We start from the raw sequence: 13,458 nt of genomic DNA, 5'->3' as shown, positions 1-13,458 counted from the left end.
ATGATTTCATTGAATAGCGGAGCAGGCTCGAGGGGCCAGATGGCCGAATCCTGCCCCTAGTTCTTATGTTCTTATGTCTGCGTGGGTCTCACCCCCACAACCCAAAGATGTGCAGGGTAGGTGGATTGGCCACGCTAAATTGGGTACATTAAATTTATTTTAAAAAATAAAATATCCCAGACAGAAGAAAGAGATTGAGAATCCAGTTCTTGATGGGGGTCACAAAATGTAGTTGAAGGTGCAGGTTAAGCAAGTTTTAATGGTGAAGGGGTATATTGTTTCTACTCTCCATGTGGCTAGAATACGAAAATACACTCACTGTGTGGATATGGTTCCAGTATACACTCAGTGTGGGTATGGTTCCAGTATACACTCACTGTGTGGATATGGTTCCAGTATACACTCACTGTGTGGATATGGTTCCAGTATACACTCACTGTATGGATATTGTTTCAGTATACACTCACTGTGTGGATATGGTTTCAGTATACACTCACTGTGTGGATATGGTTCCAGTATACACTCACTGTGTGGATATGGTTCCAGTATACACTCACTGTGTGGATATGGTTCCAGTATACACTCACTGTGTGGATATGGTTCCAGTATACACTCACTGTGTGGATATGGTTCCAGTATACACTCACTGTGTGGATATGGTTCCAGTATACACTCACTGTGTGGGTATGGTTCCAGTATACCTTCGCTGTGTGGATATGGTTCCAGTATACCTTCGCTGTGTGGATATGGTTCCAGTATACACCCACTGTGTGGGTATGGTTCCAGTATACACTCATTGTGTGGATATGGTTCCAGTATACACTCACTGTGTGGATATGGTTCCAGTATACACTCACTGTGTGGGTATGGTTCCAGTATACACTCACTGTGTGGATATGGTTCCAGTATACACTCACTGTGTGGATATGGTTCCAGTATACACCCACTGTGTGGGTATGGTTCCAGTATACACCCACTGTGTGGATATGGTTCCAGTATACACTCACTGTGTGGATATGCTTCTAGTGCACATTCACTGTGTAGATATGGTTCCAGTATATGCTGTGTGGATATGGTTCCAGTATACCTTTGCTGTGTGGATATGGTTCCAGTATACACCCACTGTGTGGATATGCTTCTAGTGCACATTCACTGTGTGGATATGGTTCCAGTATATGCTGTGTGGATATGGTTCCAGTATACCTTTGCTGTGTGGATATGGATCCAGTATATGCTGTGTGGATATGGTTCCAGTATACGCTGTGTGGATATGGATCCAGTATCTGCTGTGTGGATATGGATCCAGTATACGCTGTGTGGATATGGATCCAGTATCTGCTGTGTGGATATGGTTCCAGTATACGCTGTGTAGCTATGGATCCAGTATCTGCTGTGTGGATATGGATCCAGTATACGCTGTGTGGATATGGATCCAGTATCTGCTGTGTGGATATGGATCCAGTATCTGCTGTGTGGATATGGATCCAGTATACGCTGTGTGGATATGGCTCCAGTATATGCTGTGTGGATATGGATCCAGTATATGCTGTGTGGATATGGATCCAGTATACGCTACGTGGATATGGATCCAGTATACGCTGTGTGGATATGGATCCAGTATACGCTGTGTGGATATGGTTCCAGTATATGCTGTGTGGATATGGATCCAGTATACCCTGTGTGGATATGGCTCCAGTATACGCTGTGTGGATATGGATCCAGTATACCCTGTGTGGATATGGATCCAGTAGCTGCTGTGTGGGTGGATATGGATCCAGTATACGCTGTGTGGGTGGATATGGATCCAGTATACGCTGTGTGGATATGGATCCAGTATCTGCTGTGTGGGTGGATATGGATCCAGTATACGCTGTGTGGATATGGATCCAGTGTACGCTGTGTGGATATGGATCCAGTATACGCTGTGTGGATATAGATCCAGTATACGCTGTGTGGATATGGATCCAGTATACGCTGTGTGGATATGGATCCAGTATACGCTGTGTGGATATGGCTCCAGTATACGCTGTGTGGATATGGATCCAGTAGCTGCTGTGTGGATATGGATCCAGTATACGCTGTGTGGATATGGATCCAGTATACGCTGTGTGGATATGGATCCAGTATCTGCTGTGTGGATATGGATCCAGTATCTGCTGTGTGGATATGGATCCAGTATACGCTGTGTGGATATGGATCCAGTATCTGCTGTGTGGATATGGATCCAGTATCTGCTGTGTGGATATGGAATCAGTATACGCTGTGTGGATATGGATCCAGTATACGCTGTGTGGATATGGATCCAGTATCTGCTGTGTGGATATGGATCCAGTATACGCTGTGTGGATATGGATCCAGTATCTGCTGTGTGGATATGGATCCAGTATACGCTGTGTGGATATGGATCCAGTATACGCTGTGTGGATATGGATCCAGTATCTGCTGTGTGGATATGGTTCCAGTATACGCTGTGTGGATATGGATCCAGTATACGCTGTGTGGATATGGATCCAGTATCTGCTGTGTGGATATGGATCCAGTATACGCTGTGTGGATATGGTTCCAGTATATGCTGTGTGGATATGGATCCAGTATACGCTGTGTGGATATGGATCCAGTATCTGCTGTGTGGATATGGATCCAGTATACGCTGTGTGGATATGGATCCAGTATCTGCTGTGTGGATATGGTTCCAGTATACGCTGTGTGGATATGGATCCAGTATACGCTGTGTAGATATGGATCCAGTATCTGCTGTGTGGATATGGATCCAGTATACGCTGTGTGGATATGGATCCAGTATATGCTGTGTGGATATGGATCCAGTATCTGCTGTGTGGATATGGATCCAGTATACGCTGTGTGGATATGGATCCAGTATTCGCTGTGTGGATATGGATCCAGTATTCGCTGTGTGGATATGGATCCAGTATACGCTGTGTGGATATGGATCCAGTATACGCTGTGTGGATATGGTTCCAGTATCTGCTGTGTGGATATGGATCCAGTATACGCTGTGTGGATATGGATCCAGTATCTGCTGTGTGGATATGGATCCAGTATCTGCTGTGTGGATATGGATCCAGTATATGCTGTGTGGATATGGATCCAGTATACGCTGTGTGGATATGGATCCAGTATACGCTGTGTGGATATGGATCCAGTATATGCTGTGTGGATATGGATCCAGTATCTGCTGTGTGGATATGGATCCAGTATCTGCTGTGTGGATATGGATCCAGTATACGCTGTGTGGATATGGCTCCAGTATCTGCTGTGTGGATATGGATCCAGTATCTGCTGTGTGGATATGGATCCAGTATACGCTGTGTGGATATGGATCCAGTATACGCTGTGTGGATATGGATCCAGTATCTGCTGTGTGGATATGGATCCAGTATCTGCTGTGTGGATATGGATCCAGTATACGCTGTGTGGATATGGATCCAGTATACGCTGTGTGGATATGGATCCAGTATCTGCTGTGTGGATATGGATCCAGTATACGCTGTGTGGATATGGATCCAGTATACGCTGTGTGGATATGGATCCAGTATACGCTGTGTGGATATGGATCCAGTATCTGCTGTGTGGATATGGATCCAGTATCTGCTGTGTGGATATGGATCCAGTATACGCTGTGTGGATATGGATCCAGTATACGCTGTGTGGATATGGATCCAGTATCTGCTGTGTGGATATGGATCCAGTATCTGCTGTGTGGATATGGATCCAGTATACGCTGTGTGGATATGGTTCCAGTATCTGCTGTGTGGATATGGATCCAGTATCTGCTGTGTGGATATGGATCCAGTATACGCTGTGTGGATATGGATCCAGTATCTGCTGTGTGGATATGGATCCAGTATCTGCTGTGTGGATATGGATCCAGTATCTGCTGTGTGGATATGGATCCAGTATACGCTGTGTGGATATGGATCCAGTATATGCTGTGTGGATATGGATCCAGTATATGCTGTGTGGATATGGATCCAGTATCTGCTTTGTGGATATGGATCCAGTATCTGCTGTGTGGATATGGATCCAGTATACGCTGTGTGGATATGGATCCAGTATATGCTGTGTGGATATGGATCCAGTATACGCTGTGTGGATATGGTTCCAGTATATGCTGTGTGGATATGGATCCAGTATACGCTGTGTGGATATGGATCCAGTATCTGCTGTGTGGATATGGATCCAGTATCGGCTGTGTGGATATGGATCCAGTATACGCTGTGTGGATATGGATCCAGTATCGGCTGTGTGGATATGGATCCAGTATCTGCTGTGTGGATATGGATCCAGTATCTGCTGTGTGGATATGGATCCAGTATCTGCTGTGTGGATATGGATCCAGTATCTGCTGTGTGGATATGGATCCAGTATACGCTGTGTGGATATGGTTCCAGTATATGCTGTGTGGATATGGATCCAGTATACGCTGTGTGGATATGGCTCCAGTATATGCTGTGTGGATATGGATCCAGTATCTGCTGTGTGGATATGGATCCAGTATACGCTGTGTGGATATGGATCCAGTATACGCTGTGTGGATATGGATCCAGTATCTGCTGTGTGGATATGGATCCAGTATCTGCTGTGTGGATATGGATCCAGTATACGCTGTGTGGATATGGATCCAGTATACGCTGTGTGGATATGGATCCAGTAAATGCTGTGTGGGTGGATATGGATCCAGTGTACGCTGTGTGGATATGGATCCAGTATACGCTGTGTGGATATGGTTCCAGTATCTGCTGTGTGGATATGGATCCAGTATACGCTGTGTGGATATGGATCCAGTATACGCTGTGTGGATATGGTTCCAGTATACGCTGTATGGATATGGATCCAGTATACGCTGTGTGGATATGGTTCCAGTATACGCTGTGTGGATATGGATCCAGTATACGCTGTGTGGATATGGATCCAGTATCTGCTGTGTGGATATGGATCCAGTATCTGCTGTGTGGATATGGATCCAGTATACGCTGTGTAGATATGGATCCAGTATACCCTGTGTGGATATGGATCCAGTATCTGCTGTGTGGATATGGATCCAGTATACGCTGTGTGGATATGGATCCAGTATACGCTGTGTGGATATGGATCCAGTATACGCTGTGTGGATATGGATCCAGTATCTGCTGTGTGGATATGGATCCAGTATCTGCTGTGTGGATATGGATCCAGTATACCCTGTGTGGATATGGATCCAGTATATGCTGTGTAGATATGGATCCAGTATACCCTGTGTGGATATGGATCCAGTATCTGCTGTGTGGATATGGATCCAGTATACGCTGTGTGGATATGGATCCAGTATCTGCTGTGTGGATATGGATCCAGTATCTGCTGTGTGGATATGGATCCAGTATATGCTGTGTGGATATGGATCCAGTATACGCTGTGTGGATATGGATCCAGTATACGCTGTGTGGATATGGATCCAGTATATGCTGTGTGGATATGGATCCAGTATCTGCTGTGTGGATATGGATCCAGTATCTGCTGTGTGGATATGGATCCAGTATACGCTGTATGGATATGGCTCCAGTATCTGCTGTGTGGATATGGATCCAGTATCTGCTGTGTGGATATGGATCCAGTATACGCTGTGTGGATATGGATCCAGTATACGCTGTGTGGATATGGATCCAGTATCTGCTGTGTGGATATGGATCCAGTATCTGCTGTGTGGATATGGATCCAGTATACGCTGTGTGGATATGGATCCAGTATACGCTGTGTGGATATGGATCCAGTATCTGCTGTGTGGATATGGATCCAGTATACGCTGTGTGGATATGGATCCAGTATACGCTGTGTGGATATGGATCCAGTATACGCTGTGTGGATATGGATCCAGTATACGCTGTGTGGATATGGTTCCAGTATATGCTGTGTGGATATGGATCCAGTATACGCTGTGTGGATATGGTTCCAGTATATGCTGTGTGGATATGGATCCAGTATACGCTGTGTGGATATGGCTCCAGTATATGCTGTGTGGATATGGATCCAGTATACCCTGTGTGGATATGGATCCAGTATATGCTGTGTGGATATGGATCCAGTATACGCTGTGTGGATATGGATCCAGTATCTGCTGTGTGGATATGGTTCCAGTATACGCTGTGTGGATATGGATCCAGTATCTGCTGTGTGGATATGGATCCAGTATCTGCTGTGTGGATATGGATCCAGTATCTGCTGTGTGGATATGGATCCAGTATACGCTGTGTGGATATGGATCCAGTATACGCTGTGTGGATATGGATCCAATATCTGCTGTGTGGATATGGATCCAGTATATGCTGTGTGGATATGGATCCAGTATACGCTGTGTGGATATGGATCCAGTATACCCTGTGTGGATATGGATCCAGTATCTGCTGTGTGGATATGGATCCAGTATACGCTGTGTGGATATGGATCCAGTATACACTGTGTGGATATGGATCCAGTATCTGCTGTGTGGATATGGATCCAGTATATGCTGTGTGGATATGGATCCAGTATACGCTGTGTGGATATGGATCCAGTATCTGCTGTGTGGATATGGATCCAGTATACGCTGTGTGGATATGGATCCAGTATACGCTGTGTGGATATGGATCCAGTATACGCTGTGTGGATATGGATCCAGTATCTGCTGTGTGGATCTGGATCCAGTATATGCTGTGTGGATATGGATCCAGTATCTGCTGTGTGGATATGGATCCAGTATACGCTGTGTGGGTGGATATGGATCCAGTATCTGCTGTGTGGATATGGATCCAGTATCTGCTGTGTGGATATGGATCCAGTATACGCTGTGTGGGTGGATATGGATCCAGTATCTGCTGTGTGGATATGGATCCAGTATCTGCTGTGTGGATATGGATCCAGTATACGCTGTGTGGATATGGTTCCAGTATACGCTGTGTGGATATGGATCCAGTATATGTTCTTAAGGGCAGCACGGTAGCATTGTGGATAGCACAATTGCTTCACAGCTCCAGGGTCCCAGGTTCGATTCCCGGCTTGGGTCACTGTCAGTGCGGAGTCTGCACGTCCTCCCCGTGTGTGCATGGTTTTCCTCCGGGTTCCTCCCACAGTCCAAAGATGTGCAGGGTTAGGTGGATTGGCCGTGCTAAATTGTCCCTTCGGTTAGGTGGGGTTACTGAGTTCCGGGGGTAGGGTGGAGGTGTGAGCTTACGGTGGGGTGCTCTTTCCAAGAGCCGGTGCGGACTCGATGGGCCGAATGGCCTCCTTCTGCACTGCAAATTCTATGATCGATGTGCTAAAAGTTGCACCAAGACATTTTCAACAAACAAAAACAAGGGGGGGAAATCGTGCATTTGTCATGGAAGTCTCAACCAACCAGAGCTGATTACCCACCGATCAGCACCCCCTTTTCTCATGCAGTACGAATTGGTATTCCCTCTGACATTTGTTATTCTTGCATCTGTTCTGATGAGTGCAAGTTGAAAAGCTTTGACAGGATGTCTCTTATTTTTTATCGCAGCAGTACTCTGGTTCCGTGCCACCGAGTGTCTGTAAATATGACCCGGGTCTGTCCTGGCCCAGCATGGCTGTGATGTGTGTGTTTTATTCCCTGTACAGGAATATACCTGCCCTCGGTGTGAGTCCGGCTTTATAGAGGAGGTCACAGATGAAACGAGGTATGTGGAACTTTGTCCGCTGTGTATACGTTGCTGCTCTGTGACGGTGCAGGCTGTCACTGCGTTATGGCTGGGCTGGTTGTTTTGGAGAATGTTGTCGCCTCATCTTCAAGTCCAGCCCCTGAATGCCGGTACTGCACGGTGGTTAGCGCTGCTGCCTCACATCGCCAGGGTCCCGGGTTCAATTCCAGCCTTGGGTCACTGTGCGGAGTCTGCACGCTCTCCCCGTGTATGCGTGGGTTTCCTCCGGGTGCTCCGGTTTCCCCCCACAGTCCAAAGATGTGCAGGTTAAGTGGATTGGCCGTGCTAAATTGAGGAGGGTACTACGCAGGAATGGAGAGGTTGAAGAAGGGTGGGGGAGGGAAGCTGAGGGTGATTAAGTAGACAACGGGTGAAATAGGAAGGGAGCAGTGGGGGGGGGGGAATTGAGGATGGAAAGGGGGTGAGGAGAGTGCTGTGTGTGATTAGGAGGGTGTGAGGTCAGACAAAGGAGCCAAGAGGTTTTGATAGCTGCTGGAGAACGGTGTGAGAGTAAGACGGAGGTGAAGGGCAATGGGATGGAGAAAGGAGGAGAGGTGAGTTTGTGTCTAGTGGGGGGGGGAGGGCTCAGAGAACCACCCGTGCCGCCCATCATTCAGCGAGACTCTGTCACGGTCTCGGGGTCAGTGAGACGGGTCTCGGGGTCAGCGAGACGGGTCTCGGGGTCAGCGAGACGGGTCTCGGGGTCAGTGAGACGGGTCTCGGGGTCAGTGAGACGGGTCTCGGGGTCAGCGAGACGGGTCTCGGGGTCAGTGAGACTCTGTGACGGGTCTCGGGGTCAGTGAGACGGGTCTCGGGGTCAGTGAGACGGGTCTCGGGGTCAGCGAGACGGGTCTCGGGGTCAGCGAGACGGGTCTCGGGGTCAGCGAGACGGGTCTCGGGGTCAGCGAGACGGGTCTCGGGGTCAGTGAGACGGGTCTCGGGGTCAGCGAGACGGGTCTCGGGGTCAGCGAGACGGGTCTCGGGGTCAGCGAGACGGGTCTCGGGGTCAGCGAGACGGGTCTCGGGGTCAGCGAGACGGGTCTCGGGGTCAGCGAGACGGGTCTCGGGGTCAGTGAGACTCGGTGACGGGTCTCGGGGTCAGTGAGACGGGTCTCGGGGTCAGTGAGACGGGTCTCGGGGTCAGTGAGACTCGGTGACGGGTCTCGGGGTCAGTGAGACGGGTCTCGGGGTCAGTGAGACGGGTCTCGGGGTCAGTGAGACGGGTCTCGGGGTCAGTGTGACGGGTCTCGGGGTCAGTGAGACGTGACGGGTCTCGGGGCAGCGAGACGGGTCTCGGGGTCAGCGAGACGGGTCTCGGGGTCAGCGAGGACGGGTATCGGGGTCAGTGTGACAGGTCTACGGGGTCAGTGAGACGGGTCTCGGGGTCAGCGAGACGGGTCTCGGGGTCAGTGAGACGGGGTCTCGGGGTCAGTGAGACGGGTCTCGGGGTCAGTGAGACGGGGTCTCGGGTCAGTGAGACTCGGTGCGGGTCTCGGGGTCAGTGAGACGGGTCTCGGGGTCAGTGAGACGGGTCTCGGGGTCAGTGAGACTCTGTGACGGGTCTCGGGTCAGTGGACGGGTCGGGGTCAGTGAGACTCTGTGACGGGTTTCTGGGTCAGTGAGACTCTGTGACGGGTTCTGGGTCAGTAGAATCTGTGACGGGTCTCTGGGTCAGTCGAGACTCTGTGACGGGTCTGGGGTCAGTGAGACGGGTCTCGGGTCAGTGAGACGGGTCTCGGGGTCAGTGAGACGGGTCTCGGGGTCAGTGAGACGGGTCTCGGGGTCAGTGAGACGGGTCTCGGGGTCAGTGAGACGGGTCTCGGGGTCAGTGAGACGGGTCTCGGGGTCAGTGAGACGGGTCTCGGGGGTCAGTGAGACGGGGTCTCGGGGTCAGTGAGACGGGTCTCGGGGTCAGTGTGACGGGTCTCGGGGTCAGCGAGACGGGTCTCGGGTCAGCGAGGACGGTTCTCGGGGTCAGCGAGACGGGTCTCGGGTCAGCGAGACGGTCTCGGGGTCAGTGAGACGGGTCTCGGGGTCAGTGAGACGGGTCTCGGGTCAGTGAGACGGGTCTCGGGGTCAGTGAGACGGGTCTCGGGGTCAGTGAGACTGTGACGGGTCTCTGGGTCAGTGAGACTCTGTGACGGGTCTCTGGGTCAGTGAGACTCTGTGACGGGTCTCTGGGTCAGTGAGACTCTGTGACGGGTCTCGGGGTCAGTGAGACGGGTCTCGGGGTCAGTGAGACGGGTCTCGGGGTCAGTGAGACTCGGTGACGGGTCTCGGGGTCAGTGAGACGGGTCTCGGGGTCAGTGAGACTCTGTGACGGGTCTCGGGGTCAGTGAGACGGGTCTCGGGGTCAGTGAGACTGTGACGGGTCTCGGGGTCAGTGAGACGGGTCTCGGGGTCAGTGAGACGGGTCTCGGGGTCAGTGAGACGGGTCTCGGGGTCAGTGTGACGGGTCTCGGGGTCAGCGAGACGGGTCTCGGGGTCAGCGAGACGGGTCTCGGGGTCAGCGAGACGGGTCTCGGGGTCAGCGAGACGGGTCTCGGGGTCAGTGAGACGGGTCTCGGGGTCAGTGAGACTCTGTGACGGGTCTCGGGGTCAGCGAGACGGGTCTCGGGGTCAGCGAGACGGGTCTCGGGGTCAGTGAGACGGGTCTCGGGGTCAGTGAGACGGGTCTCGGGGTCAGCGTGACGGGTCTCGGGGTCAGTGAGACGGGTCTCGGGGTCAGTGAGACTCTGAGACGGGTCTCGGGGTCAGGGAGACGGGTCTCGGGGTCAGTGAGACGGGTCTCGGGGTCAGTGAGACGGGTCTCGGGGTCAGTGAGACGGGTCTCGGGGTCAGTGAGACGGGTCTCGGGGTCAGTGTGACGGGTCTCGGGGTCAGTGTGACGGGTCTCGGGGTCAGTGAGACGGGTCTCGGGGTCAGTGTGACGGGTCTCGGGGTCAGTGTGACGGGTCTCGGGGTCAGTGAGACGGGTCTCGGGGTCAGTGAGACGGGTCTCGGGGTCAGTGAGACGGGTCTCGGGGTCAGTGAGACTCTGTGACGGGTCTCGGGGTCAGTGAGACTCTGTGACGGGTCTCGGGGTCAGCGAGACGGGTCTCGGGGTCAGTGAGACGGGTCTCGGGGTCAGTGAGACGGGTCTCGGGGTCAGTGAGACTCTGTGACGGGTCTCGGGGTCAGTGAGACGGGTCTCGGGGTCAGTGAGACTGTGTGACTGGTCTGTGTGGGATTATGTTTAAGAGAAATGCTCCTGATGGCTGTGTGAAGACGATTGTCATTTGCTCTGTGAACTGTGTTTGTCTCTCCTCAGTTTCTTGGACAGTGGAACCAACGGACTGGACGATGATTCAGCCACACAATTTGCGGAGGTAATTTAGTGGCCGAGAAATTCAAATGTCTGTTGATTGAATCTGGAATTGAGAGCTGGCCCCAGGAATGGTGAACGTGAAACGATCAGCGATTGTGGTAAACAATCACCTGCTTCGTGAATCCCCTCCAGAGCAGGAAATGTGCCCGCTTTACCCGGTGTGGTCCATACCTGAATCCAACCCCACTGCGATACGGTTGACTCTGAGCTCCCCCCTGGAATGGGCCGAGCAAGCCACTCCATCCGGGGCAATTAGGAATGAGTAATAAATGGTGGCCTTGCCCAGCGACGCCCATATCCCATGAAGGAATTTTAAAAAACCCACCCAACCAGCCGCACGGGCAACCAGCGGGGGTTAGCACTGCTGCATCACAGCGTCAGGGACCCGGGTTCGATTCCCGGCTGGGTCACTGTCTGTGCGGAGCCTGCACGCTCTCCCCGTGTCTGCGTGGGCTTCCTCCGGGTGCTCCGGTTTCCTCCCACAGTCCAAGGATGTGCAGGTTAGGTGGATTGGCCATGCTAAATTGGGTTCATAGAGTCATAGAATTTACAGTGCAGAAGAAGGCCATTCGGCCCATCAAGTCTGCACCGTCTCTTGGAAAGAGCACCCTACCCAAGCCCACGCCTCCACCCTATCCCCGTAACCCACTAACCCCTCCTAACCTTTTTGGACATGAGGGCAATTTATCATGGCCAATCCACCCTAACCTACACATCCTTGGACTGTGGGAGGAAACCGGAGCACCCGGAGGAAACCCACGCAGACACGGGGAGAACGTGCAGACTCCGCACAGACAGTGACCCAGAGCCGGGAATCGAACCCGGGACCCTGGCGCTGTGAAGCAACTGTGCTAACCAATGTGCTGCCGCCCAGGGCGTTAGGGCGGGGGAGTGGGCCGAGGTGCTCTTTCAGAGGGTCTTTGCAGACTTGATGGGCCGAATGGCCTCCTTCAGCACTGTAGAGATTCTATGTTGGACATCAAGCAATTCTTTAACATGACAGAAGCCGAATCTTCCTGTCGTGCCCTGTGCATTTGTTCTGGTTTTCGCCTCACACCCGATCATCCTGTACAGCGAGTGTCACCGGGTTATTGTAACACGGGGGGGGAACATTCATATTGGAATGTGATTGCTCCATCTATTAGTCAGGTACTCCCTCCAGTAAGGGCCACTGTTAAATGACCAGGAGTAGGAACGCTGGTTAATTCCAAACTCTGGACACCTGTTCGAACGGTCTGACTGTTGCTCAACTGGTGGGTGATGCAGTTACCAGTCCAGCAGCTCCCGCCGGTATTACAGCTCTGCTTCTGTCACGCAGCTATGGGACCACACCTTCCTGAACTTGGACCAAACCTTCCTCTTTGTTGACGGGAGGCCCTTGAGAAGCGGGGCCTCCCTGGACAACGACAGCGGGGAGACGGAGCGAGGAGGCCAACAGAACGACATCTGGGGTCCCAGCCGGCACACGAGGTTACCGATGGCTAGAAGATACAGATCTCGAGGAACGTCGCGCCCTGAGAGGTCGCCAGCCATTGAAGGGTAGGTGTATGATCAAATCTCTGTCCGTGCTGGAGGGCCAGCACTTGGGAGAAGTGATCGGGCTTTGCCACTTGTTCTGTACATTTAGCCTCGTGTTCTCTTGCCTGGTGCAGGATCTGGGATTCATTGCCCTCCATACTCACCCCACGTGTGAGTCTGGGCAACAGGGATCACAGTCAGGAACAGTCCTGTTCATGGTTGGTCTCTGGATTATAATCAGAAGAGCCGAGCTGAATGTGTTTCCCTCTGTGCCCTCTGAGCTCAGTACAGCAGAGAACAGCCGTTACTCACCCAGGGTGTGAATTAGAGAGGGAGGTACTGCCGAAACGACAGAGCTGCCCTTCAGAAATACTGAAGCAGCCGGCACTTGCACGCAGCGACATTTGGTCAGTAGCAAGTAACAATTGTGCCACACAAGTGCAGTGCAATGATCGTCGACAGCGAGAGAATTGAGCCATCACTCCTTGACTTTAAAGGTGATACGATAGCTGAATGAAATGAAAATCGCTTATTGTCACGAGTCAAGAGTGCGATGGGAGACTCTCCACTTGCCTGGATGAGCGCAGCTCCAACAACACTCAAGATGCTCAACACCATCCAGGACAAAGCTGCCCCGCTTGATTGGCACCTCATCCACACCTTTAATATAAATTCCCTCCATAATTGATGTAAAGTGGCAGCCGTGTGTACCATCTACAGGATGCACTGCAGGAACTCACCCAGATTCCTTACACAGCACCTTCCAAAACCCGCAGCCTCTGCCAGCGAGGACACGAGCAGTTCCTCTCCAATCCTTATGTGGAACGACATGCCGTTCCTTCACTGTCACTGGGTCAAAATCCTGGAACTCCCTAGCAGCAC

The 13,458-nt window shown here is 51.8% G+C and overlaps 1 protein-coding gene across 1 annotated transcript in view; it reads left to right on the top strand.

The window, feature by feature from the left end:
- The window catches only part of rnf115 (ring finger protein 115), a 35,794-nt gene that overhangs the window by 12,570 nt on the left and 9,766 nt on the right, over positions 1 to 13,458 (top strand). Inside the window, exons 2-4 of the mRNA XM_038787249.1 lie at positions 7,612 to 7,670; positions 11,002 to 11,059; positions 12,377 to 12,597. Of these exons, the coding sequence (XP_038643177.1) occupies positions 7,612 to 7,670; positions 11,002 to 11,059; positions 12,377 to 12,597 (338 nt within the window). The remainder of the gene's footprint in view (positions 1 to 7,611; positions 7,671 to 11,001; positions 11,060 to 12,376; positions 12,598 to 13,458) is intronic.

The sequence above is a fragment of the Scyliorhinus canicula genome, chromosome 30 (genome assembly GCF_902713615.1).
Source record: "Scyliorhinus canicula chromosome 30, sScyCan1.1, whole genome shotgun sequence".
Classification (NCBI taxonomy): domain Eukaryota; kingdom Metazoa; phylum Chordata; class Chondrichthyes; order Carcharhiniformes; family Scyliorhinidae; genus Scyliorhinus; species Scyliorhinus canicula.
This window is presented reverse-complemented; position numbering and strand designations above follow the sequence as displayed.